The sequence below is a fragment of the Amia ocellicauda genome, chromosome 9 (assembly GCF_036373705.1).
Source record: "Amia ocellicauda isolate fAmiCal2 chromosome 9, fAmiCal2.hap1, whole genome shotgun sequence".
In the NCBI taxonomy this organism is placed as follows: domain Eukaryota; kingdom Metazoa; phylum Chordata; class Actinopteri; order Amiiformes; family Amiidae; genus Amia; species Amia ocellicauda.
This window is the reverse complement of record NC_089858.1, coordinates 18,305,863-18,333,486: the sequence shown is the minus strand read 5'-3', so window position 1 is coordinate 18,333,486 and position 27,624 is coordinate 18,305,863. Positions and strand designations below refer to the sequence as shown.

General features: G+C 39.7%; 1 protein-coding gene across 2 annotated transcripts; it reads right to left on the bottom strand.

Annotated features, from left to right (window-relative positions):
- Positions 1-26,562, bottom strand: calb2a (calbindin 2a). 2 transcript variants are annotated; one of them, XM_066713584.1, is made up of 11 exons: positions 26,398-26,562; positions 15,160-15,236; positions 14,326-14,415; positions 12,852-12,932; positions 10,491-10,547; positions 7,157-7,234; positions 4,433-4,488; positions 4,139-4,178; positions 3,256-3,309; positions 1,087-1,158; positions 1-690 (listed from the first exon to the last, which is right to left on the bottom strand). In XM_066713584.1, exons 1-11 carry the CDS (start codon positions 26,486-26,488, stop codon positions 574-576), a joined length of 813 nt encoding a protein of 270 aa, XP_066569681.1. In that variant the 5' UTR covers positions 26,489-26,562; the 3' UTR covers positions 1-573. The 2 variants fall into 2 exon arrangements, with proteins under 2 accessions (XP_066569681.1, XP_066569680.1); XM_066713583.1 differs by having other exon boundaries at positions 1-693; positions 26,398-26,561.
- Between the last annotated feature and the right edge of the window lie 1,062 nt (positions 26,563-27,624).

The window sequence follows — 27,624 nt, the reverse complement described above, 5'->3', positions numbered from 1 at the left end:
TGATCTTCAGATATCTTTATTGTTGTTTCCAGTGACATCTTCGATTAAACAGTATTAGCCAAAACCCAAAAGAAGGTCCAAATAAAAGGTAAGTGGTACAATGAGAGAGAGAGAGAGAGAGAGAGAGAGTGAGAGGAAGAAATGGGCTGTAGAGAATAAAGAAAACCGAGGAAGAGGAAAAGCTGATGAAGACAAAAGAAAGAGTTCAAACCAAGCATTTAAAATAGTAATCATTGTTATATTCATATTGTTGTTAGCATTAACATCATTATCAGTAATATATATATATATCTATATTTTTTTTAAAGTTAAAAAACAAACGAGCCGCAGTTGATGGTGACGCCCTCGAGGGGACAGCCTGACTGCGATTGGGAGGAGTAGTGGGGGGACCCGGGGAGCTAGGGAGGCAGGGGGAGAGGGTGGGTTTTGTGCTTTTTAGTGCACATTTGCTCAAAACTGATGAAGGTAGAGCCCAGCACATGCACCTGGTGTTGGTAAATTTAGGCAGGAGGTGGTTGTGGTCTTGGGTTGAGGGTCAGAGGGTCAGGGCAGGTTCAGGGGCCTGGCTTCCATTCACACCAGGGGCTCCCGGCACAGCACTATCTCCAGCTCCTTGCGGTACAGCTTGCCTCCATCGGACAGGGACATGATGCTCTTCCTGTAGCTTGTCAGGTTCTGTATGTCCATCTCCTGCTACAGCATGGGAAAGGTCAAAGGGCACAAGATCAGAAAGGCCTGGATGGCCAGTGAAGGGTAAAAAGCATTTATCATCCAACAGTCATCTGAGAAAGAGACTGGGCCGGATTCAGTCTTTGGTGCTTTGGCAGGAGGAAATTATTTCTTCCTTACTCTACATATAATGACATAATTGCCTCTGACTTAATAATAAAACTTCTCTATAAAGTGCTTCTATGCCAACAAACATTATTATTATTATTATTATCATTAGTCTTTGCACAAGCCACTAGGTGTGGGACATTCTCATTTTTTCTGTTTTGCTGCAGATGAGCCATCCTCAGTAATGTCTTGATATAAAGCAAGTCCTCAAAAACCAAGCTCTTAAGCTAGGCCATAGCAGTTCCTCACCTTTTGTTTTTTTTCATAGAGATCTTTCAGCAGAGCATCCAGTTCCTGCTCATCGATGTACCCGTTCCCATCCTTATCGGAGAGAAACAAGGAGTTGGTTACAATGTGGCACTGAAACAATGACGCACGAACCACTGGATAATTCACTTCTCCATATAAAGCAAACAAACAAACAAACAAACAAAAAACTCAAAACGACAGCTGTTTCCCTGAGAATTCCCTGTAGATCCATTATTTTGATTTAGTTAAAACTGTCAAGAAAAAATAAAAAGGCAAACTGCGGCACAGTACTCCTGGAAAATTACTGAAAAGTAAAAAACAACTTGCTTTTGTTTGTTGTGGATCGGTTTGCATTTTTTTTACTGTTATTTTGACTGACATTGCTGCCACACACAAGAACGTTCTCGGACACCCACCAGAGGAACCTACTGGCCTCATTCATTCCACCAAGACATGGTCAGCACTGAATCCCCTGAGGATATCACATGACAGTGGTGCCTACCTCAGGCAGGAAGGGGTATTAAAGCAGAGGAAGTGCTCACTCCCCACAACCTCCAATGTAAATCAAATGTACAATAAAATTATATAAAATCCGGACCACTTCTTACTAAACTTCCCAGATTGTGTTTTTAATCGGAATCGTTCAACTAAGACCTCGATCCATGTGCATAGAAAATGCTATTTCACTTTTGCATGGAGAACAGATGGGACTCCTCTTGTAATATGCAAAATGCGACTAGGAAAATGGGGGGGGGGATAGAAGAAGAAAAGGGAGAGAAAAGTTAAGTTTCAGTCAGCTATTCAAATATATATAAGATTGTGATGTATTTTCCCACTGTGTATGTTGTGGGAGTAGCTGCAGTTACCAGCAGATAATACACTGTCAGTGTGTAGATGCTCTGCAAAATTTAATTTGTGCACGTCTTGTTTTTAGGTGCACTTGAGCTGATGATAATTTGTTTTCATTATTTTTTTGCCTTTGATACCGGAATTTTTGCAGCTGCTAGCCGGACGAATGAACCCAGCACTGGTAAACACACATTAATATGCACTCTGAATCAGGTGTGTGCACAGGGCCCCCGCGTTTTATCTATAATTGAATGTTTGGTGCAAGATGACATACCTAGGTCACTGAGCGCCACGCAGATAGTTGTCATATCTGCTTTGCTAAGAGGCCGCTTCCTCCACTGTCCTGGATTCAATTATAGCTGTTCAGAGGCATTTGCTTTCGCCGCTCTGAGATGTTAACAATGCTCATGTCATACCACGCTACTGTATTTAATCAAAGTCATAAATAGATTAATTGTCTATTGTTATTGATGACTTTGATATACCACATGTGTAATTAATTTACAACAGTAAGAATTCTAATGTTGCTGTACAGGGTATGGCTGGCAGTGGTTGTTTTTTGTTTTCTTTACGTTTAATCTGATTTTGAGGAAGAAGCCCTGTTGTACTTTAATCAGACTGATTTGAAAGGATATATCCTTTGTAAGAAAACGGAAACTTAAAAATAATAGCTCAGGTATATGCATCTTTTGTGAATTGATCCAGTTTTTAAATCATGTTGGTCTTATGTTTCACGCAATGTTGTCTATGTTCAATATTCAGTTTTAAAGCCCTTGTGTGCTGTGGTCGTACCATTTAGCCACTGTCACCCTTAGAAGGAGTCAAACAAAGAGTGGTAATGAAAAAGTACTGGCAAAATCCCCACACAGGGTCCAGGTGCTCCACGCAAATTAATTTAATCCACCAGGTGAGCAGAAGAGAAATTGGCGTTTGAATAGCAGTCAAGGTAAAGAGCGACTAATCAACCATGTCGCATTTCTTGCCCTCCAGGTGATAAATAATATATATATTTTAATGCACCTGTGTCACAGTCATCCAGTTTTCCTTTCAAGTGTTTGCAGGATATGATGGCAAGTTTGAAAGGTGTGTGTGTGTGTCTCTGTCTGGTTCCACACAAGGATATTTGTTCTTTTACTTTTTCACACTCGCTGCCTATGAACGTGTTGGGAAAGCTTAAACAGGTTATGGTCACACTGCTGTACACATTTTAAGTTTCTCAGAACTATAAGTGGAAACAAAATAACACAACGAATAGAAGCCAATGGCACAACACATGATATTTTGTGTAATGTAAATGTAAGTTTAGCGGATCAGACTTACCTTGTCGTAGTATGTGAATATTTGGTTGAACTGCTCAGAGTTTAATTTGACTCCCTGTTTTGAAAAAGGAAGGGGAAAAAAACATGAAACTGCATCTAGGACTACAAATTCCAGTTTGCAGAATGTGGAATGAAAAGGAAATGACCCCCTGCTATCATGGCAATGAGGGTTTATACACAGGGATTCCAGATGCTTATTGGAGCCTCAGGTTTTGAGGACAAGAAACCCCCCTTCATGCCTGCATACCATCTTTAAAAGTGGTATTGCAAAGACTTCTTAGGACTATTTTCTCAGCATATTTACATCAGTCGAATGAAACTGGCATGGCTCCTCATATGGATACATAACCACAATACATAGGATACATAACCACGAGCTGCCGATGATGCACAGGCTGTTTACATCTACCACACACACATAGCCCAGAGTCCTGTCTGCAAGGGCTCCTTGTCACTGTTGTCATGGTGCATTAATTAACAGTTTGTCATTTTGATGGCAGCCACATCCAATTTAAACAATAATGAGGTGTTTTCTATGTGTGTTTGTTTTTCTCCCGAGCCTTTGATGCTGCTTTTATCTGCTCTTTATACAACTTTAATAGATACTCATATTTTTCAACGGTTTCTAATTGCAGAATTTTGGGCAAACTATTCAGAAGAGAAAAAAAAGCAACCATTGTTTTGGAGGCAATATCATTGATCAAAGCTGTTTACAAACATTATAACACATACAGTGTTTGTGCAGCACTTATTCCGGATGCTTCTGATTATAGCTGTGAATGTTATGACTTGATTTGGATAATTAGTGTTTTTTTTTTTTTAACATTTCATAAAGTGTGCATGACCAGTTATAATGCAAAATAATAACAACATAATATCCTTACCTGGAACTTAAGTAAGAAGTTTTCCTGGACAGGTAGTAGCCTGGAATGACAATGCAAAGAAAATACTGAACACCGGCCATTTGGGATAATTTATTTGATGCCTCTTCACCAAAAGTGAACTTCAGCATCATAATTCATAATAATAATAACACAATACAAAAATATGACACCCTTTCTAGAGATGCCATAATTCCTGACTGTAATACATTTGCATATGAAACACCTTACCAATTCAGTTCTATTAGTACAACCTTCAGCGTGACGACAACCCCAAACTATTTTGAAACCACCCACCTGGCCATTTCCGATAGTCCCAGCTTCCCATCTCCATTCAAATCAAACATTTTAAGCTGCAGACAAGAGAAAGTCGCTTAGTAAGTGTTAGACTGTTAGTTCTTTACATGACACAGGATTCAATGCTATCTTTTTTTTTTTTTAGAAGAGTCAATCTACTCCCCCCACTGTATTATGCATTTATTTTTTAAATTTTATTTTGGTAAAGTGAAGAATTGTGGAATGTCAGTTGAGTTAAGTAAAATCAGTTAGTAAAATGGTTATAGTCATAAACGTACACTAGGAAATAAGATGCTATTCGATAGACACTGATATAAACCGTTCGTAAGTGCTTTCTAATGAAACTTAATTTAATTTTTTTTTTTCTCAAAATATAGACTTCAGTACACTTTGTCCAATGGGGTGGAGAAGGCCACTCCAATAAGTATAAAGAGAAATTGGAATGTAGGAATAGAGAAGTCTCCTGATGTGATAGAGGAGTCTAATGCACAAATCCAATAACCAGCTGAATGGTTCAGACGAATTGGAGTGCCAGTGTTACAATTGGAGAGCTTAGTTTTAAATGGCTGCCCTTTTGTGAATCAAAGGGAGAGCTCTTGATCAATTGCAGTCAATTATCATAGGACAAGACTACATTCCTGCCACCATTGAGAACAATGGAGCATACATAGGGCTATATGAAATCTGTTTTATTATATCCTGATACTGGATTTTTCAGTTTTTAAAGAACAAACACAGGGGGTGGGGAGGGGGTTGATTAATGTGTTTGATAAGTTTGTACTATGTTTTCGACGTTCAAGCACCCATTTTTATTCACATAGCTGTGGTAAATAGAGAAACATTAATATATGAGCAGATGGACCTCATTTCCCCACAGATCAGGATTTGAATGCCCATTTAAAGCCCAAAACCCTAAAAGACTCTAACTATCCATGAACTACATTATAATACCTTTCTAATATATAGGCTAATGCATTGTTTTGCACTATAAATATAAGACAATAGCATTTGAAACTGAAAATGTGAGCTGCCAAGAAACAGCAATCATGAAGAGTTCATCACAAGTGGAACACAAAAGATCCAATAAATAAGACAATTTATTAAAGTTACATTTTTGAAAAAGTAAAAATAATTGTCTCTGACCATCAGATAACTTTGTGATTTGGGCTCACTTCACCCCCACAGCTTTTCAAATGCCGGGGATGTCACGATGTGCTTTACCAAGAAACACAGATTCAAAACTAGATCTGAACCCACAGTCTACAGAGTTAGTAGACAATTCTAACAACAAAACAAAAAGCCTGGAAAGAAGAGGAACAGACAGTGGCTGTATTAGAAACCGCATACTATCCATACTACACGTACTGACATGTTGTTATGTAGGTACGTGTAGTATGCAGTTTCGACTACAGTGTCTTCAGTGTGCCACTGCCCTCCTCACCAGCTGCAGAGAAGCAGCTGTGCAAAAACAAGTTTGTATTTCTAACAAATTATTGATTAATTTTGCTTAACTCTATTTAAATTATTAATGAATCATGTTTGTCACCTTGGATGCATTGTAGTAATGGTATTATTATTATTATTATTATTATTATTATTATTATTATTATTATTATTATTATTATTTTTATTAATTACATGCTTACATACATACCAATTGTTTTCAATGTCCCATCACAACAATCTTTCAACAGACTGGTGGCATCAGATTCAACTTGTGAGTGTCATGTTTTGTTTTGTTTTTAACTTTATAACATGTAAATACTTGTATAATGAAATATGATTTAATAGGAGTTATTTGGCCACATGCTGTGTGTCCTTTCTTTACTTGATACACAAACATGTATTGTATGACTGTATAGGATGAGACCCACCATTATAACTCTTATTTAGTAGCTGGTTGTTGTTTTCACTCAATCGATAATGGAGCTGCAGTAGCAAGAGTGAAGCGGCACGAGAGGCGGGCGGTGCTTTTCTATTGTTTTTTTTTTTACAGGTCGTATATAGTGTATGGTGGTTGAAAGGTGCTAAAAATAGTTTTTTCATGCGTTCCAAGTTCCACTGTACTGTTTAATTGCAATGTTATTTAAACTGACTTTGTTGTAATGTGTTTGCGTGCCTGATTTTTGTTTTTTACCCTGAATTCTGTGATTCCGTCCGTGTTCTCCGCAACACGAATTTCATATAGCCCTACATACATTTATTCGGAGTGCCTGTGGCCTGTGTTCTCAATGCACATCAAAACTCCCCTTTCACAACCACAATTGTAGGGTGGGATAGAAAAAAAAGCTACAGATAAAAGCTGCAGTTAAAGATGGTCAATATGAACCATCTAGCCACCGCTCCTGGCAACAAACCAATCAATTTGTGTCTGATCTCTGTGCAGGGAGGCCCTCTCTCCCTCCCTGCCTAGTGCTGAAGCATACAGGGCTTACATAGGCCTCTAGTGCAAATAAGCAATACTATTACTTTCTTAAAAGGATCCCTGCTTGCTTTGAGTACTTAACAGGACACAATGTATTTGTTAAATGCTTTGTATCCAGCTGTGAGTTGCAGCACCTGGAGTTCAGTGCATTGACAATAGTTTTTTTAACTATTGCTTTAATGATCATACTTTGATCTATGCAATATAAAAACTACATGGCATATTAAAACAATCTTTCTAAGAAGGTAATAGTATTGAATATATCCACTGGAATGAGCACTCTAAATTACAGCACTTACTATTGTCTGAGTGTACTCATGCAGCTTCTGGTCATCGTAGTGTCTGTTGGCCTTCTTCAACAGGTCAGACAGGAAGCCCTGCAAAGACAAGCCACTCTGTTTCCTGTCCGTGGGTGCTTACTGCTGTCTCTTCCCACTAGGCTTGCGGTCAATTACAGTTTTTCCATTCTAATTCCATTTGCAATTACTTTTTCAAATTTAATTCCAGTAGAGTCTATTATGCCAATGGCAAAAATAACTGGAACTGGAATTTGGAATGAAGCTAATTTTTTATATTGGAATTGACCCCAACCCTGCTTTCCACATAGTCAGGCCTTATCTGGACCTGCCAAGGGTACTACCTCAAAGCAGCTGGAGGTCTAGTGTCATTGGAAGGAAGTTGACATCTACTAATAATTGCATTGACACTTCCCAGTTGGATGGTCAGGAGAATCACGTGACTCTGTTTAGTGACATTACGCCATTTTCAAAAGTAAAAAAAACAACACCCACGTTATACTCTGTCATCCAGTACTGTTAACTACTTACCCTTGCTTTGCTTTTACCTGTTGTAAATTTTTTGTTTGAGATAACCATGCATTTTATTCTAGATTATAGATCTGTTGCTTATCTAAGCGGGGAGTATGCTAGGGCTCTGTATCTGCTGTCTTGTTAAAGTATTTTGCATGATTGCAGGGAAGCAGCAGAAAATTATTTGGTCAAATTTGATAAACAGAGATCTGTGCGAGCCAGTCTGTGTGCATTGTTTGTTGTTCATGTTTTGGCAAGATATTATCTGCCTTTCTTGCTGATCTAATCGGCTTTATCTTTCAAATTTATACCACTCCATTTAATTCTTCTCATCTATCTACCTAATCTACCTACATTTGAATTTTTGGGCCCAACCAGCTTTTTCCAGAATTAGGAATTTGTATATATTATTATTCAAGCCGTCTATTATTCAATAGCCATTTTGCATGCATTTCCATCTGTCCTTTCTCCCAGAATTCTTGCAGGGAGGTCATGGCTGATGAAAAAATCCAAATAAAATGTACCACACAAAGATTTCCATCAAGGTTAAAGCGCAATTGTTAAAGCACGTTTTCCTGCCTGCATCTGCCCTTCCAGATTGTGATTTCCCTTTGTGTTTTAAACATTAATTAACTTTGTTTAATTACTATTAAAAGTCTTGCTGGGTGCCTAGGCTTGTTAGCTAGCACAGCATGCCCAACAGACTGCCAAGGGTTTTCACCTGCCTTGGACAGGAAAGCTAAGCTCTGGTGTCTGAACCAGGCGAACCCTTCTGCAGCTGCCATGGGATCTATGCCCCCACTTTCTGTGTCAATATTGGATGGACGCTTCGTTGCCTCTGCAGACTAGGTAACAGGTGTGTGCACCAGAATTGGCCACATTGTGTAATGAGCTTTGGGCACAATATGCAGCACATAGAAAATAAACAACAAGGACAACACACACAAAAAATTGAAATGCAGTTGTTTAATTGGAAGCTAAATTTACTGTGGACTCCTGGTGTATGTGTGTGTGATATATATACACACTACCGTTCAAAAGTTTGGGGTCACTTAGAAATGTCTTTGTTTTCAAAAGAAAAGCAATTTACAGTGTAGACATTGTGAATGTTGTAAATGACTATTGTAGCTGGAAATGGCTGATTTGTAATGGAATATCTACATAGGTGTGTTCCAATGGCATGTTGTGTTTATCATTTTAAAAGGCTAACTGATCATTATAAAAACCCTTTTGCAATTATGTTAGCACAGCTGAAAACTGTTATGCTGATTAAAGAAGCAATAAACCTGGCCTTCTTTAGACTAGTTGAGTATCTGGAGCATCAGCAATTGTGCGTTCGATTACAGGCTCAAAATGGCCAGAAACAAAGAACTTTCCTCTGAAACTCGTCAGTCTATTCTTGTTCTGAGAAACGAAGGCTATTCCATGCGAGAAACTGCCAAGAAACTGAAGATCTCGTACAGCACTGTGTACTACTCCCTTCACGGAACAGCGCAAACTGGCTCTAACCAGAATAGAAAGAGCAGTGGGAGGCCCCGGTGCACAGGACAAATACAAGAGAACAAATACATTACAGTGTCTACTTTGAGAAAAAGCCGCCTCACAGGTCCTCAACTTCATTAAATAGTACCAGTAGAACACCAGTCTCAACGTCAACAGTGAAGAGGCGACACCAGGATGCTGGCCTTCTAGGCAGAGTTGCAAAGAAAAAGCCATATCTCAGACTGGCCAATAAAAAGGAAAGATTAAGATGGGCAAAGAACACAGACACTGGACAGAGGAAGATTGGAAAAAAGTGTTATGGACAGACGAATCAGCAAGTTTGAGGTGTTCGGATCACAAAGACGAACATTCATGAGATGCAGACAAAATGAAAGGATGCTGGAGGAGTGCTTGACGCCATCTGTCAAGCATGGTGGAGGCAATGTGATGGTCTGGGGGTGCTTTGGTGGTGGTAAAGTGGGAGATTTGTACAGGGTAAAAGGGATCTTGAAGAAGGAAGGCTATCACTCCATTTTGCCAAGCCCTGCCACACCCTGTGGACGGCGCTAGATTGGATCCAATTTCAGGACAATGACCGAAAGCACAGCTCCAAACTATGCAAGAACTATTTATAGAAGAAGCAGTCAGCTGGTATTCTGTCTACAATGGAGTGGCCAGCACAGTCACCGGATTACAACCCTATTGAGCTGCTGTGGGAGTAGCTTGACCGTATGGTACGTAAGAAGTGCCATCAAGCCAATCCAACTTGTAGGAGGTGCTTCAGGAGACATGGGGTGAAATCTCTTAAGATTACCTCAACAAATTGACAACTAGAATGCCAAAGGTCTGCAAGGCTGTAATTGCTGCAAATGGAGGATTCTTTGACAAAAGCAAAGTTTGAAGGACACAATTATTATTTCATTAAAAATCATTTATATATATATATATATACAGCTCTGGAAAAAATTAAGAGACCACTCCAAGTTCAGAAATCAATGTTAAGTGGTCTCTTAATTTTTTCCAGAGCTATATGTGTGTGTGTGTGTGTGTGTGTGTGTGTGAGGGAGAGAGTGGAAACTGATAAAGGGCATCAAGGCTGGAGATGCATTGAGTTTGACAGAGATTGGTAAATGTACACATTCCCTGGGCATATTACTGCAGCCAATTCACCAGGGTGATGCACAACTGGCAGTAGGCAGCAATGGGATCAATTAGCGTCTAGTAACAGAATGATCTCTGAAGTGCCATGTTGGTGTTGCACTAATGGGGTCGTTAGATGATGGTGCAAGGGTCTTAAGATTTTGTGTGACCCCAGGTTGCCAGAGCACCAGGGAGACCTTACCTTGAGTTCATTGGCTTCAATGTATCCACTGCGGTCTGTGTCATACCTTCGCCATGCCTTGGAGAAAGAGAAACACAGCAATCAATAAGATTAAATCAAAGCCTGTCAGCTGCTAATAACGGGGCTAAACACCTTAAAGAAGAGGGGTTTATTAAAGAGCGGTAACTGTGAGTCAAAGCTATCATCCTTTAGTGTACATCTGTTAAGAAGCACGACCATATAAATAAATCTCATCACACATTTGGTTATTCCTAAAAGCATCTTATTTATGTATGTATGTGATTTTTTTTATCAACTTGCAAATCCTAAAATGTAAAATAGAGAAAAATATTTTGATTTATATTTCAATAAACCAGAACCCCCATGAACGCTAACGTTCTTATCAAAGATAGATGCTAACTTTTTCTGTCTTTTGAGACATGCAGCAGGCTATTCATAATATATGACAGCCTTAAAAATAGATTTCTCCACATCGCATTCCTTGAAAGGTTTGCCCATGATTTGGGACAATAGAAAGGCTTCCCTGCTCTGTTATTTTGCGCAAATAGAGAATTCCCCACTGAGAGATTATCACAGCAAATGAAACCTCTGTCCTTTTCACTGTAATATTTGATTGCTTTCTTTTCTGCTTAGACTGACATGAGGAAGTGATGCCATGAGCAGTACAGAATATATTGGGCATCAGAGCACTCTGTAATGGTAGTTTGATTCCCCCACTGTAAAAAAATTATCTAGAAGAGAAAGCCTACATATTTGTATTATATACAGTATATGTGTGTGTGTGTATATATATATATATATATATATATATATATATATATATATATATATATATATATATATATATATATATATATAATTAGAAAAGCATATAGAGCCTGATCAGGAAGATATCAGATCATTGTCAGTACAGCTCTGACTTCTTATTCTGTTCAGATACAAACCAGTTTGTGAGGGCTGTCTTGTATTTATATTGGGATTAGTAGTTTAGTGTTGATACAGCAGTTTACAGTGAACAAAGTTAGGTGCTTCTGTTCTATTCAGTTTCAGTTTCATTTTGACTACACATTAAACAACTAGCACGAGAGGACTCTGTGGAAGTATAGTTTAAACGTGCATTATTTGCTGTGGTAGCCTACTTTGGGATTACGTTGTATTCAAAAAGCAATACAGCTTGGCGTTAATAAATGTCAGAAAATCCCTGGGAGCGGGACAGTATCCGTACACTCAGTTAGCTCTGTGAAATACGAACACTGTGGGATGCTGCAGGGAGCACCTCTGACCCAAGCACAGAGGAAGAGGATTTGGGTTAACCATCCCTGTTCTTCCCAGCGAGATCTTCCAGCAAAGAAGCCTTTTGTTGCATGTTGTTTTGCTGCAAAGAAATCCTGCTCTTTGAGAATATCAGTCAGGCAGAAGATTATGACATTAACTAATGGCACATACACCCCCACAGAAATTCCCGCAAGTGCAGGGAGATTTAAAGAGACAGGCTTACGACTTTGATGTATATTACATATTAATACACTCCACATACAATGGCTCTGCTGTGTGTATTTTTACACCAGGTGTTCACATGAATCAGACAAAGAATATAAAACCATACCTAAAGTATCAGATGGGGAGAACTGAACCAATTCTGTTGAAATTGGACAAAAGGAAATCACTCCGTGATATATGAATGTTAGCCTATGCATCATTCTACAGTGCTGCACCATCTCTGCCAATACATTTTTTATGCTGCCTTTTATTAAATTACTGTAATGTCTGTTCAGCTGCACTTAACGCAATGTGTGGGCTTAATACCACAGTTCAAGAGTTCATTAAACCTTATCAATCTAAAGCAACTTTACTGGGCTGAGGGATGTTTTGACACTTTGTGGTTTGTCTGCTGGACTGTGCTGGGGTATAGGGGTAAATGGTATATGGCACACACAAATGTCTCCACTTGTGCAACAAACATCTGATTCAAACCCATTTGTTTTTCAGCACTACCACAGAAAGGAGCCCATGTGTGTAGCTGGGCAGCTGCCTGAAAGCTCTGCTTTCTCTTGGATCAGTTTCTTCTTCTAGGTCAAGAGAATGGCTTTTGTTAATGAAATTAGTGAATTACAGACCCTTCAGGGAAAACATTGCTCCTAATCCTGGCTAGAGACACCATATCTCCTGAATTTCTTATTCCGCTTGGATCATTTGTAGGCTTAAATTGATACAATATTAATTTAATTGGTCTAAACTGCCTCTGTCTCCCTGGGTTTGTAAGCCAATGAGGTCCCTTCAAAACCAGCAAGGGCTGTGGCCCTCCAGGACAAGGAGTGACACTGAGGGTTGGTCAGCGGACATTAGGACTGTTTCACTCACCGCCATGAACTCGGTACTGGATCCCACAAACTGTCTGAAGCACAGCAGAAAGTTCTCTTCTGTGGGCAGGATCTGAGCCAGCTGGGAGGGGTGCCGGGGGAGGGAAGAGGAGGAGAGAGATGTGAGGAGGGAGAAGGGGCGACAACACAGTAAAATGCTGTCAGAGCACTATGACCCTGTTGAACCACACAGCTGTCTTTCATGACTTGAAGTTTAAATTAGTCTCTTTCCAACACAGAGATGACTTGTAATACATGCAACTGATTTCAGCCCTGTCACCCTTCCCAAAAGAAGGATGTAGTCTCCCCTGCAGAGTACATATTTTTGTATTGTTTCCCCCCCCACACATTTTTTGTCTCGCTTTTAAGATGCATTTATATTTGTTTTCTTCTACTGTAATTCTGCTTTGCTTGTAAAAGTAAGTGGATAGGAGGCCTAGGTAAATGTATCCTCCAATACCGCTCTGAGGTGGCATACTGTGACAGAGTATCCTCCCAGGTCTATATGGAATCACTCAAGGAATTTGGTTGGGAGAAAATATGAGATAAATTAAAGCCATTCAAAGTTTCCCTGAATAGAAACAGGTAATTATCAAGTGGATGTCACTGCTGCTGAGGGGCAGGTGATGAGAGACTGGGGTTGAAAGACGAATTTGAAGAGCAGCCAACTGAGAGTTGTACACCTGCTGGGCTGAGCAGGACACACAGCAGTGCCGGGCCTGACAAAGCCGCGTGTCCAGATAGATGGCAGTTTCCGTATGGATGAATAGACAGCACAACATAAACAGTAACTAGGATTTTAAAGTGTCAACTCACAGACTTCTCATTGCCATGCGTGGTTTTGTTTTTTGTAATGAAAACTAGCAGCAACGGTCATGTCATACAACAGCTGTATTTCTTGGATAGGGGTGAACATTGCAATGGATATTCAATAACTTTCAAAGCCTGGCTGTGCAAATTAAATAGCAGCAAAGATGTCACTTTTTGAATCAGAAGGAAATAAATACAACCACCGCAACATGGAGATATTGTGTAGTGATGTGGTGATAAAAATTGCCAATTGAGAGATGGCATCATTGTAAAAAAAAAAAAAAAAAAAAAGTATATATATATATTTTTTTAAGTGCCACGTTTCTCTTGCGGCATGCACATAGACAGCAAGACTGCATATCCAGTTCATACAGGAACTGGCTGCCCGGCTGGATAGAGGGCATGTTGCTCCAGGCAGTGTGTTATGTCACATTCTACAGCACAAGCTCTTCTAGTCGCACTTCAGAGAGGAAAAATCGATCTCTCCTTTTCCTCCAAATCCAGCACAATTTGACATCTTTATCACAAAAGCAGCTAGTCTTCTTGTGGTCTTTTGGATCACCCCATTATTATTACTCATATTATTAGAGATACATTTTGTATCCCTTCAGTGTCTTTTCACCTTTTATTTTCACATTTGTAGCTTTGGCTGATTTAAGCCTTACCTCTGACATTTCAATTCTCCCATCTGCATTCTTGTCGAATTTCCCCATGAACTCTTTCATCTTTTCTGTGAAAGTAGCATTTGGAGAGTCCTGTCAAACACATGAAAGAGAGTCAGTTTTTAAAGAAACTATAGAGCAAAGTTTATGTGGTTTTATTGGTATATTATTATAAGCAACCACATAATTCACACAGTCTCTTCTTATAAAACCTACTGAGTTGAATTGTTTGTTTGGTTCTATGATCCATGTATATATTGCTGTGTAACTGCATGTTGAGCGTGTGGATGGAAAACATATGTGGATATGGATGACAATAGGCAACTCTGTGTATCATTTTTGAAATGTACAATATGATGATGCAGGCCTTGTGTTTCAGCTTATTTTTGTTGGGTCGTGGAGGTAGTGTAATTCTTATCAAATGACACAATGGTAAATGTTACGGACTAGAATAAAGATTTACTCCCCCAAGTGCAGAACCATACCCTCAGTCTGTCATTGCAATTCTCAAGGGAATTTGGTTCAGACAACTATAAATAATTCATTAAATTAACTCAACTTGATGAGAGAGGAGGAAAGAAAGAAAACAAAAATATAATCGTAAAAAGGCAACGAACAAACAAAACAAAAACATTGTCAGAGGTCCCTAGTGCTGTAGTACTTGTGATGTTCCTGGACTATTCTTGAAGCTTTTTTATTGTCAGTTGTTGTCTGTCTGTCTGATCTCCTATCTGTTGCACTCAGGAGGACCTTGCTGGCACAGGATCCATCATTCGGCCTACTGAGCATGTGATGAGTGTTCGAGGCAGGTTATGTTCGATCAGCAATGGCACTCACCACTCCTGCTCCTCTCCGTGCTTTCTCCAGCTCCCCGAAAAAATTATCCAGCTCCTTTCCTTCGATGTAGCCATTTCCTGGAAGAGTTAAGTAAGTGATGATTAGCATCACAGAGGGAACCGGAGCATTGTTTGTCTGTTTCATGCTTTGATTAGGTAGATCTGCGTTTCTATGTCCACACATTTGTTGTATTTCCTTCTGCACCAGTGCTCCCAGTTGTTGTGTGGGGAATTGGATGCAGTAGGTTACGAAATGACCCAAGTCCTAAGCGTGTGCTTAAAAATGTTCTGCCATATACGGTTGCCCAGCGTTATATAAGCATTCGTGTTGGTTTGTTTTTATGTACGCTTAAGTTTGGGAGGCAGCCAAAGGAAGCCAATCCCACCACAGCAAATAGGAATTGTTATAGGATTATTGTCAGCACCTCAAGATGGAGTCGTTAGACTGTCACCTCCACCTTTTCTGAGCAGACTGACAGGACTTGGACTCATACCAGATGTACCACTTCTGGACAGATTGAATGGGTGCGTCTGTTACCAGTTAAACCTTATGTCCCTCACAGCAACTGAAAACCCTCTTTGATGGCGCAATATCACACATACTGGATACAGAAGTGATCTGGCATGACAAGGGACACCTGTTCACTGTATGTGTTGTGGTGTATACATACCTCTGTGCATACTCTTAGTATGTGCTGGTGTGTATATAAACGCTGACATACACACACACAAAGAAAACAAAGCTATTTGATATATGAACCAAAAAATCACCCAAAACCAACAGGAAATGTAAAATGCATTTACTCTCCATCTCCTGTCGACAAATCTTCCTCAGGGCTCCGGGTTCACCCCTGTGACTGCCAGCTGGGTGGATGATGACTTCAGGAGCTTTATGCCCACTGAGCACTGCCACTATGCCTTAACCCTTAATGCTTAAAATTGCCACAAAACAGACACTTCCAGCTGCATCTCCTGCCACACAGATCACTGCGACATCGAAATGTGTGCTCTGCCTTACATAGATCTTATGTACAGTATATCCTGCTGCCAGGAAAACCAACCCCCCCGCCCTCCTTCCAATGCATCCCATTGCCAGCCACAACCACCTTAATACCTTTCAATTCAATTATGGGATTTAACAGCTTGTTGTGCCAAAGATTGCAGTAGACTGGAAGGGCCATTGACTGACAGTTCCTCTCCCTACTGGTTCACTCTCCATTCAGTTTTCTGTGGTAGGGGTTATAATTTATTGTAGTTTACTTTCAGATAAAAAAAAAACATAAAATGGTACAAAAGTGAAAATCTCCAGATCTTTTCAGCAGCTGCAGTAAGACCTTCAAGTCTTACAATAATTATAATTACAATAATAACAATATAAACTAGTAACTCGAACACTATAGTATGGAACATCCTCATGCCTTCACTGCAATAGAGATTGTAAAATGCAGCCTTTTTTGTCTGCTGTCTTTATTTACATTGGGGAACAGCAAAACCTTTCTTCCTTAAGTCTCAAATCTGTTCAGACTGGCACCCCACCATCTCTAACTGCTTAATTAAAACTGCGTGAAGCAGCAGTGCTCTGTACACTGTACGCACCACCAGGAGGCCTGACTCCGAGCTCTGTCTTCCTCTAATTGGAGTTGGTTTGCTGCCTGGCGTCTTTGAAGTTCATTTATTTGAAGAGACAAAAGGGAAATCTCGGGGCTGACAGCCAGATCCTACTTTTAGAAACTGGCGGCATGTTCATTAACATCCTCAAAAAATACCCTCCCTATCCCAGAAATGAATGGCTTTCCAATCTGTTGTTTAATTCAGCAACCGCCTGGGAATTTTCACATGAAGGAAGCGGTGCAGATTTTTCACAGGGATCGCGCTTGCCCTTACCTGTTACCAGAACTGTTGTCTCTCTGTCATACCAAAACATATTTTGTTTGCTGCTTGGCGGTGAAAGCCTGGGAAGTGTGGCCATGTGCATTATTTTTTTATTTTCTTTTGTGTACAATCCAAGTATAAGCAGTATTCTCTGCTTATTATATGTCTGCATATTCTGTTCAAATTTGTTCGCATCACCGTTTCCCCCAACACTCTGTTTTACCTTGTCAAACTAATCAGCCGTGTCATTCGATTGGAGCGGTGAAGCCCTGTGTGCAACGCTGTTTGCGAAGCCAAGACATGGTAGTGGAAACTGCATCAACCCTTCAGCTCCTGCCATGTTTCTTAGCTGGCATCACAGTAAATCTGTCTGAGGAAATAATGTGATGCTACAGTGACTTAGAGCGTAATCATGCTGAAATAAAAAAGCCGGTGAAGTAAAAAGCCTCGATAAGTCCCGAAGAATGATGTTGGCTGGCTTTAGTCTGGGATTCTGATTTATTCAAGAGGAGCTGAAAGGTTTGGGGAAGGAGAGGGTGTTTGCAGGAGAGGATGCTGCTGTTGCTGTGTCTTTTTTTCCCTCGATGGATCTTTCAGCTTCTTTACCCTACTAAGCTTCGATCAGAGCACATGGCCCGCACACATGTCATTGTTTAACTGAATACTAGGAACACCATGCTACCTAGATAGTCCTGTTGATGTTTCTTTGTGAGGCACATTTTCCTCTCTTATGAAAATAGATCTTGGTCATTTTTACAAAATCACTAACAAATTACTCATCCATGTATAGTCAACCAGCAAATCCATTCTTCATTCTTTGATAAATTCCATCCAGTTTTTACATGTTCATTGCGGCACTCTAGAACTAATTTGTTTTTTGTACAGCTCATACTCAATTTCCTGAATTCTTAGTGCTGGTCTTGAAATGTATTTACTCTGCATAGCTGTGCTCTCCTTGACACCATTCACTGCTCGACTAGAAATTTCCACAATGTTTTCAATGCTTTGATGTACAACGATGATTTAAGATCTCTGATTAATTCTTTTTTTATCCCCGTATACGCCTTTGGATTCAAGTGACATTTTGAAGCTGTACTGAGCAATGATGCAGTTGGGGGCTCTGGAGGGAAGCTGATATTTAAATAAAGACATTCAAAAATGAAATCAAAATTAGATGTGTGATCACCAGGACCGAGAAAATGAATTAAGTTAAAACAAGAATAAATGGACGATCACTTGACGCAGGATAAGGGTCTTATGAAGTATAATCACTCTTTTTTTAAGAGGGTCCTGATATGCCATGCCGATGTGTGCTGCATTCAAACTATTAAACATGCATCCGTAAACATTCAACAAGTTGTGTAACATACTTTATACAAAAATAACCCTGGATGATTCACCACAGGACTGCGATCCACATAAAGAACAAATGGGTAAAATCTAAATCATATCATATTTTGAGAACTCTATATAGAAGTCAAACAGTTTCCCTGGCTGTTGATGCAGCTGAATGTGTCTAGATTTTAGTGAATGCCTTCAGATCTCTCTCCGGCTCCCAACGTTATTTCAAGGTAGTGTCAACAATGATGTGCAGAACACCTGGCCGTGGCCCAGATTTAGTGTAGACTATTTTCCTAAAACAGCAGATCACTTATTTTTCCTATTAGAAATTTGTTAGGCAAATGGGGTGTGCTCCATCCTAGACAGTCCACTTTGATTTAACCAAATTATTAGACAAAGGAGGCCAGCAGAGATCTAAAACCACAACCTTTTAACATCACAGAGAAAGAGTTTTTTGTTTGTTTTTGCCCTGTGATATTTTCAACACTTTCTATATCATTGTCTGTCACCAATTTTCAATATGACACAAAGTCAGAAGTCCCTAACTCCAGTCAGCTACACATATGCTTATTGAAATAGTTTGCCAGGATCCAATCCACTAAAATAGCATTTTACTTTCTAAATAAGTCACATTGGCACTTGATCTCCTTTCAGATCTGATGCAAGCCTGTGCAGTTCTGTTTTGGCCTCTGCTCTTGTGTTTGACTGTACTCTTCGCTTTTTGATGATGTTTTTGGTTTGTCGGCTCCAATCCATTGTCTTCAGCCTCAAGCCTTTGAAATATATATAAGGTGCTACAGAAATAGAAAAGGAACAGCTGATTACTCTTGATATTGGTGCTACTCCCACCCTGGCTCCCTTCCTGCAGGTGTAGCAGAGATAACATTTTTAATCCTTAACATTTTATCACTGCTTATTCCCCACTAATTACAGGAAAGTAAGCCACAGGCACACAAGCTGGTACTTGTAGCAGGTGGCTTGGAATAAAGACTACCTGCTACTGTAAATGCAGGGCTTTGCCTTAAGCACATCAAATTAGCAGCACAAAAATAAAGTCCAGCAGCAGGAGGTAAGGAAACTAGACCAAATAAGGTACATAAAAAAAAAAATATATATATTCTAAGCATTCTAAGCAGCTGTATACTCCCAGGAATGCAGTATAATAATGCAAGGATACATCCGTCCATCTGTATTGAAGTGATAGTCAGCATGGGCTGCAGTTATTGAGCCGTTCACCACATGCAGACTTTATCTTTTTACTCGAGGGAATTAAAACCTGCTGATTTGCCAGAACATGGCACAAAAAACTAAACAAAAAAAACATCTCACATATTCATGAAATGATCTTCCTTTGCATGCTTGGAATTCAGGCCGTGTGAGCCATTAGCTGCTATAAATGCTCCCTTGGAAACAACTGAAAACAAAAGTTTTAATTTGTGTGTCTGTGAGTCATCCCCCACCACCGAGTTGTATCCTGAAATTCAGCCCCTGCAGCCTTAGTCTGTGATTCCCCGATGGTGTATGTACTGAAGTCTTCTAAACTTCATAGCCAGATGTGTAATGTAATTTAATGACTCCTGTTTGACTACCAGATTTCACAAGCAGACAAGAGTGAGCCGTCCGTCTTTAAGAGGACCATGGACCACAGTACATAGTTTGTTTAATTTTCTGTTTGTAATTTTACATTACAGTTACTCAAAAAAAAAAAAGCTTTGATAAAATTTCAAAGCTGGCACTTTCTTGTTTATCTGCCCCTTCTCCTGGAAGCCTGAGATAATGCTAAACAAAATATTCCAGTTCCTCAGAGAGATAATCTCAGACTGATGAAAAGACCCAGTCAGGCCAGGTCAAAACCGAGCCTTTAAAACTTTGGATCATCACAACTCATAATACCAAACACAGCGCCAGACATTTTGAGACTTCTCGTGACAATTACATGATTAGGTGAAAATATGATCTTGGGTATAGCTCTGGTAAACAAACTACCGTGTATGAAGCATAAGGACAAGAGGGACACACTAACAAACCAACACACACACAGCCGACGTGCTGTGGAAGAGGCTGCTCAGAGTACTAACACAGCCGGCTCTGAAGGGGGTCCAGTTAATGGCCCGACAGGAGGGAGAACTTAAAATGTCCCATTCTCCCCCTGGGGTTTATCTGTGATATGCCCTGTTCATTTCAATCCTGCTGCGCAGTTAAAGACATTAAGAAGGTCCAAGGGGAGAGCCGTCCCTGTGTGTCCCCGCAGGGCTGTGGGGGTGTATGTGTGTGTGATCAGAGACTGGGTTAACGATGATGAAGGAGGCCCCAGTCAGGAGGTGCAGGAGCCAGCAGGGATGGGCTGGAGGGCGCAGGCACCGCACACACCCATTGGCTTCTCCGCACTGGCCTCTTACAGGAACTGGCTTTCAGATTTCTTCCCAGAGACTCCAGGCAATTATCTCAATGTCAAGTCTCCGCTCAGCCACCCTTTCAATGCTGGATATTTTTATTTATTGATAGATTGATATATTGATTGATTTAGATTTTGTTACAGTGCATTTTTGAGGCTAGCAGTTTCTAGGAGGCCTATAGCAGTTGACTTTCTTTCAACAAATACAAACAAACAAACACAAACACAAAAAACGTAATAAATATTACTGTTAGACTTGTATGACAATTCAGACAAACCAGTTTAATTGCAAAGCATGTTAAAAACAAGCCTCCCGTCTGTTCTTTCTACAGGTAGATTTGGATGAGGATGAGATTTGATTTCCTGTCCGTAGTCATCCAGTGAGCTTTGCAGATGTGTGTGCAGCGCTTGTTTAACTTATACAGGGTTGTCAGACTGCTCAGATACAGCTGAACCAGACTACACCCATACATGTTTAAATTAATTATCTTATTTGAGTATCATCCAGATTTTGATGCACAATTTCCTGTTGATACTAAGCAGCTAATTAGGATCAGTTGTTGCAGTCTGTCGGGCACTGGTTAATTTGTAGGCTTTTTAAAGTGGATGGTCAAACAATTTCCACAAAATAGCTGATGGGAAATGAATGCATTGTTAGTATTAGGAAAGCATACAAAAGCTGCCAAAACAATATTTCCTGAAATTAATAAATAAATGCATTTGAAGTTTTATTTTATTTATCTGAGAAATTAGGGATTCATAAAAACCCACAGAAACAACAACACACGATCTGATATGAGATTATATGTGTGGATTGTCATCTGGATTAATCTTCATTTTCATATTTGGTTTTGTTTCTAATCTAAAACTCCCCTAAACTCACAGCACCCCTGGTCAAATTAATCTGAGCCTGCAACTTTGCCATCTGATTGGTTGAGGCTCATTAATAATACAAATAATAATAAAAAAAGCTTTTTGGCTGCAGCACAGCTGGTGCTTTGACACACCATCATTTAATGCACCCAAGAACAACTCTTAAAAGGAAATCTGCAGTTAAAGGTAAATCCCTTTTCTCACACAAACACACACACACACAAAAGGATTCCCTCAATGCTTTTAAATCTAGTCGTGTTATTGGCATACTGCCCAAATGTATTTATTTGCAAAGCTGCATTTTTAACTTGTGCCCCAAACACACAGATTGCAAAGGAATACTTAATTTATTTATAAGCAGGCGTTTGTTAGCACTGACTGTCAACGGAATCTACCATATTCATAAAACCAAGAGCACATTACGACACGTTAGTTTAATGAAGCCCTAGGTGAAGGGACTGTTTGTGGTGTTTTATTATTGTGCAGCAGTTTGCTCCCTCTATTGCCGATTTAATGTTCTTATTGTAACTGTTTACCCATAATGAGGGCCTGTGATATAGGGACATAAACATTCTTGCTGCCATTAAGGAAGCAAGTGGCTGCACACAGGGATAGGGACACGTACAACTGTTTTGTAAGGCTTTTAAGTGTGTGTCATGTTGCTGAACACTTTGACTTTCAACGTCTAGGAACGGACAGCAGCAGAGGAACTGTTTGCAGTCTGACAGAACCACAAAAGGGAAACTGGGTATGTGGCCGAGATCCAGGTACATTTGTTGAGATTTTTTTATTTTTTTTAATGTTGCTTGGATGACAGGACATAACTTTATGAAAAATACTCATTCTACAATAATCTGGGTTATTGTTGGAATCAGGGGGCTGAAGTTTGTTTTATTCTTTTTACACTACAAATTCCCTGGTCGTACACACACACACACACACACACACTCTTGCCCACATGCATATTATGCATATTACCCACCATTGAAAAACTAGCATTGCTAGTCATCTCTCCGCAGCCTCAGTAGCTGCAGATTAACTGAATCTACATGTGAAAGGGATGTGTATACCAGAGAGGAAGTGTAAGCAAAGAGATGGCAGTTCCATTTTTATTTAACGCTCATCGAAAATGATGTTAGTTCCATGTAAACATGGCAGTGAGGTCCTGAAATAGTAATGGCCTGTCAAAACGTGGTCCATATGAGGAGTCAAGCAGCACTTAAAAGTTGACTCCTGGCAGCCCTGTAACTGTTACTGCACTTTACTTTCCCATGATAGGCTCCATATGTCCTGAGCTGCTATCTCATTCTCACATCAGCATACTGGTACACGCGAGTACACTGGTACACTGGTACACAAGAGGGAGCCCAAAACTGTTCTGTCAAAGACAAGGGCCAGAGAGGCCGAAACACACCATGTCTCGCACTGCATCAGCAGAGCCCTGCAGACCACTGAGGTCTCCATACTCAAAACTCCATACTCCTTAATGGTTTGGATTCAAGTGCTGCTGTTTTCTTTGTATCTAATTAGTTGTGGCATGTGTATCTAATTTCTGCAAAACCCTCTATAAAAATAGGGATGTCAAAACAAGTAAATCTGGTTTTAATGTTCATGTTCTGGAGAGGTGAGAGGTGAGTCATATTATATAAGCTATTCTACTGTTTAGTGAGAGCAGGAAAAATTCTTATTATTAGCTTGATTTTATATATATATAATTAAGCTGATTGCAATTTAGTGTATGCACAGGCTCTACATTCTCGGGGACTTGATTCAGTAAGTCACCAGTCTGGGGGGGTCTGGTTTGCAGTTGAAACTGCAATGTGATGTGGAACAGTGGGATACAGGGATGGAAGCTGTAAAACCTGACCTGTCTCAGATGGTGCAGCTGAGTAGGGAGCCATCTGCTGACCACAGCTGAAGTTTCAGCAAAACGTTTCCCCTTGAAACCTTGTCTGACATACTGGCACAACAGGGTGTAATTGTCAATGTCCGAGTAGAGACAAGCTCTGCCTGGCATATAGACGTGCTGTCACAGATGAGACACAAGCAGACACTCTCTTTCTCTCTCTCTCACACACACTGATTCAGGTGGTAGTGTTCTTGCACTCTCACCCCTCCAGAAATGAGAAATGGCCCATTGCAGTTCATAGCACAGGTGGTGAGAATGCCCATCAGGGAATAGAGCAAATGGAGCACTTTTCCCTTTTTATTTTTAGCCAAACGTATCTGACTCGCATTAGATAGACCGTCTCTTGAGCATTCTGTGCCCAGCTGGCATTCACTTCCATACTCTCAATGCATCTGCATCATAAGGAAGATCTAGCTACTTCTTCCCACTGAGAAACCCTAATGATGCCATGCTGACCCGGGTCATTTGGAATGGTACTCACACTGTCCACCCCAACACACTACCTCCCAGGTAGACACTTCATTGTCTTGGCACTAGAGCGGTGCTTAATGAAGAGAGGAGGATGCTGACAGCTAGCCCAATACACTTTCCGTGCCAGTCACAATGCAGACTTCTAAAAGGTGCATGCTAGGTTTACCGACATTTCAATATGTAGCTGTACAGGAGGCAGTGCTCTGTTCCTGGTGTGCAGTTTTTAATGTCTGAATAGTAAGCTTGGATCAAACAGGAACTGTGTCGTCCTGGGAAATAAATGGGTCAGTTCGCATTAGTCCTTCTCTCCGTGTTTCTATAATTAATTGATGTGTTCTAGTATATACATATGTAATATATTATTACATATATAATACACTTTGCAAATGATTTTGTTGTAAATTATTTCAGATGCAGTTAATAATGCATGTGTGCTTTTAATACTTATCTGGGAATTCCTGATTACGTCTAGATTGTTATATATATATATATATATATATATATATATATATATATATATATATATATATATATATATAAACAATTATTTTTTTAGGACCAAGATAGCATTTAAAATGGCAACACACACAAACATACTGCTTACTAAACGGACTGGAGGGATTCGAGGAGACACCAGCCTCTCAGCGGTCCTGTGGAGGAAGGAGCTCCCAGATAAGAGCGCATATGGAGTCATATCTGTGTCTCTGTGTATGCGCGCCTACTTTTATTTATTTGTTTGTTTATTGTCGAAACTAATGTTAAGTAGAATAGTAACACTTTAAATGCAGTTCATTTGCATCTGAAGTGCATCACTGAAATGAGTGATGCCGTGCGCTATGCCAGTATCCAGAGAAAACCCGTGCAGACTCGCCCAATTGAAATGGAAATCGTTGTTGTTTTTTAATTTTAAAAACGTAATAATCAGTAGAAGTCTCTGTGTTTAGAGTTGGTACTTCATTCACTATCGTGTCTGTGGGTTTCGATTCCTTTATCCTTACAAAATAAAAACCTCTATATTGTCAGTGAAAATGTATATATCCTGATAGACAAGGTACTGAAAGAGAATTAAGCAATTAAATGTTTTTAAATGGACAGTTTAAAATCTGGTAAAACCTTCCATCAGTAAAAATACTCAGAAAGTGAGTGTCGGCTGCATGCGAAGATGACAATTTGATTAGAGAAACAAGCTCGTATGTGTTTCTACTTCTTTCTACAAACAGCAATGCTTCCCAACCTACCAACAACTCGGGTGATGCGCACAGTAGGGAGAGACTTTGAACCCACAGATTCAGTTCTTTGCATTTATATCAGACGAAATCTCTTTAATATATATATATATATATATATATATATATATATATATATATATATATATATATATATATATATATATCAAAGATTAATCGTTTTCATTATAAAGAAAATGTACGATATAACGTTGATAATGTTATTGTTATTAGTTTTTCTTATTAGTCTAACTGGATTTTAGTATCCTGGATAAAAAAACGTATGAAGTAATACAAATACATTTTCTAGTAGGTCTGTTTACTATAAAAAAAGCACTCCGTGGATTTTAATATCCTGGAAAAATGTGTTAAGGAAAGTCTTGTGATCGCTCAATAATGGTTAAGTTTCTTGCAGCTCTTGTAACTACCTTAATATCTTGCCATAAGAGATGTTCAATGACGTATACTGTTTACTCACAAATAATAATAACAATAACAACAAATACCATTCCAATTGTCAAAGAAGACAACAACCAAACCACTATGATTACATCTATACTACTTAATGCTGACCATCTTACCCTCTTGGAATAAACGACCGTGTTAAGAAACATCTGCTCGTTTTTATTTGAAAGTTTTCATAAAAATCTACTTGCTTGTAAATGTGTATTTAATGATGTATTTATTTATTTACTTTAATAATCAAACTGTTAATGTCGGATTTGTCCCACTGAATTGACCTAGGTAGTTTTGACACAAATGAATAGTGATTGAAGTCTGTGCAATAGTAAAATAGCATTACTAAAATTACACAGTGATGTTTTGAAAACCTCAAATCACGAGAAAGTGCGTGTTCTCAATTTATGACGATATAAAGCAGTTTTAAGTATTTTCTTGGAGAGGGATTTCAATGACAGCGGATCTCGTGTGGAAGCATCTAGTTCAGCAATTCAGGATGACCAGTTTGCAGAAGAATCCGTTAGCTCCGTGAAATCAAATAAACTCAAAATACACGTAGCATCTTTTTTTACGTGAAAATGAATAAAAATGAACTTACAGTTGGAAAAAAATACTAAGAAAGAAAATGCATAATAACGAGGGAAGGGAAATAAAGAAAAGATTTCAAATTAGCGGTTGAAGATCTGTACTGACCATCAGCATCAAAGTGCTTCCAGATGTCCAGGAACTGGGAGGCTGTCAGCTCCGCCAGGTGTAGGAAAGGAGGTTGCGGTTTGTTGGCCATGTCTTTCAGCTAGAAATCCCGAACGAACTTTTTCCAAGCAGATCCCTGTTCTCACTGTCACTGGCTCGGGCTCAGCAAGAGCTTTTAAACCCCCACGGTGCCTGCAGTGCCCGCACGATCCTGCGGGGGGCGCACCGCTCTCTGAGATTGGATGTTATACGCTTCGCTTGTGGCTTGTATGTTGGATTCAACTCCTGCGCCTGGTCCTGGGTCTGATACGCACGGGATTTCCATTGCATTTCCATCCCCCCTCCCCAGCCACCACCACCACCAGCACCACCCACCCTTGCACAGTCGGCATGCCCCACTGAATATATGCATGTGCAAACTTACTGCGCATCTCTTTCTCTCACTGTTTAATCTGTGCAATTTTGTACAGTAGGGATGATGTTGATATCTTGATACTGGGGCTATCATTTTATGTTTCCATGCATAGAAGGAGTTGAGCAAGCTTTGTTGGTTTTGTTTTGTTTTGTTTTTTTTGTTTCAAATGTCGAACAAGCTTCAGTCGAACACAAATATAAATGTGTGCCTTGTTGATCATGAAACATATGGTCATCTTAATGCAATGCAGTTGTATTATCATTGGGCATGCTGATTTCTCTTGATGATACAATCTGCTAGGGAATACATTGTAGACACCAGGGACAGCAAAGCAGGTGGCAGAGGCTCTGTTTTGTCCAGCTCTGTGCAGACATGGGTACAGTCCATTCCTGCTCAGACTGTTGCTTTTGTTGTAGAATGGCTCAACAGGCGTGAGTTTTTATTTCCAAAAACGTTTTTCCTTCAATGTCAGCATTTCATGTGGCCCCATGCATGCAGTATTTGGAACGTGTCATTTAAATAATGAAACCAAGCTGCCTTTATAGTCCCACAGGGTTTATATCCAGGGTGGAATATCAGTCACATGGGACAACCTGGGCACAGCTTAATTAGCCACTCACAGCTATAATCCATGTTTATGTCCCTGTGTGTGGGATTCACAGTGCTCAATGTCTATAACACAGAAACAAAGGGGAATATGCTGGTATGTGTGTACAGGGGCAACTCAAAAAGATAAACATGCAGCAGGAGCCAGAGTATAACAGCTTTCTTTTGGCCGTGTTTCACTCATTAACCAGTGCACCTCTCTCCAC

Bases quoted from the DNA above. Each gene is read 5' to 3' on its own strand.
- calb2a (XM_066713583.1), bottom strand. From the start codon at position 26,488: ATGGCCAACAAACCGCAACCTCCTTTCCTACACCTGGCGGAGCTGACA. The intron at 14,416-15,159 runs GTGAGTGCCATT...TGTGTTTGACAG, and splicing joins CACGGAGAGGAGCAGGAGTG to GACTCTCCAAATGCTACTTT. The intron at 3,310-4,138 runs GTAAGGATATTA...TTTTCAAAACAG, and splicing joins ACTTCTTACTTAAGTTCCAG to GGAGTCAAATTAAACTCTGA.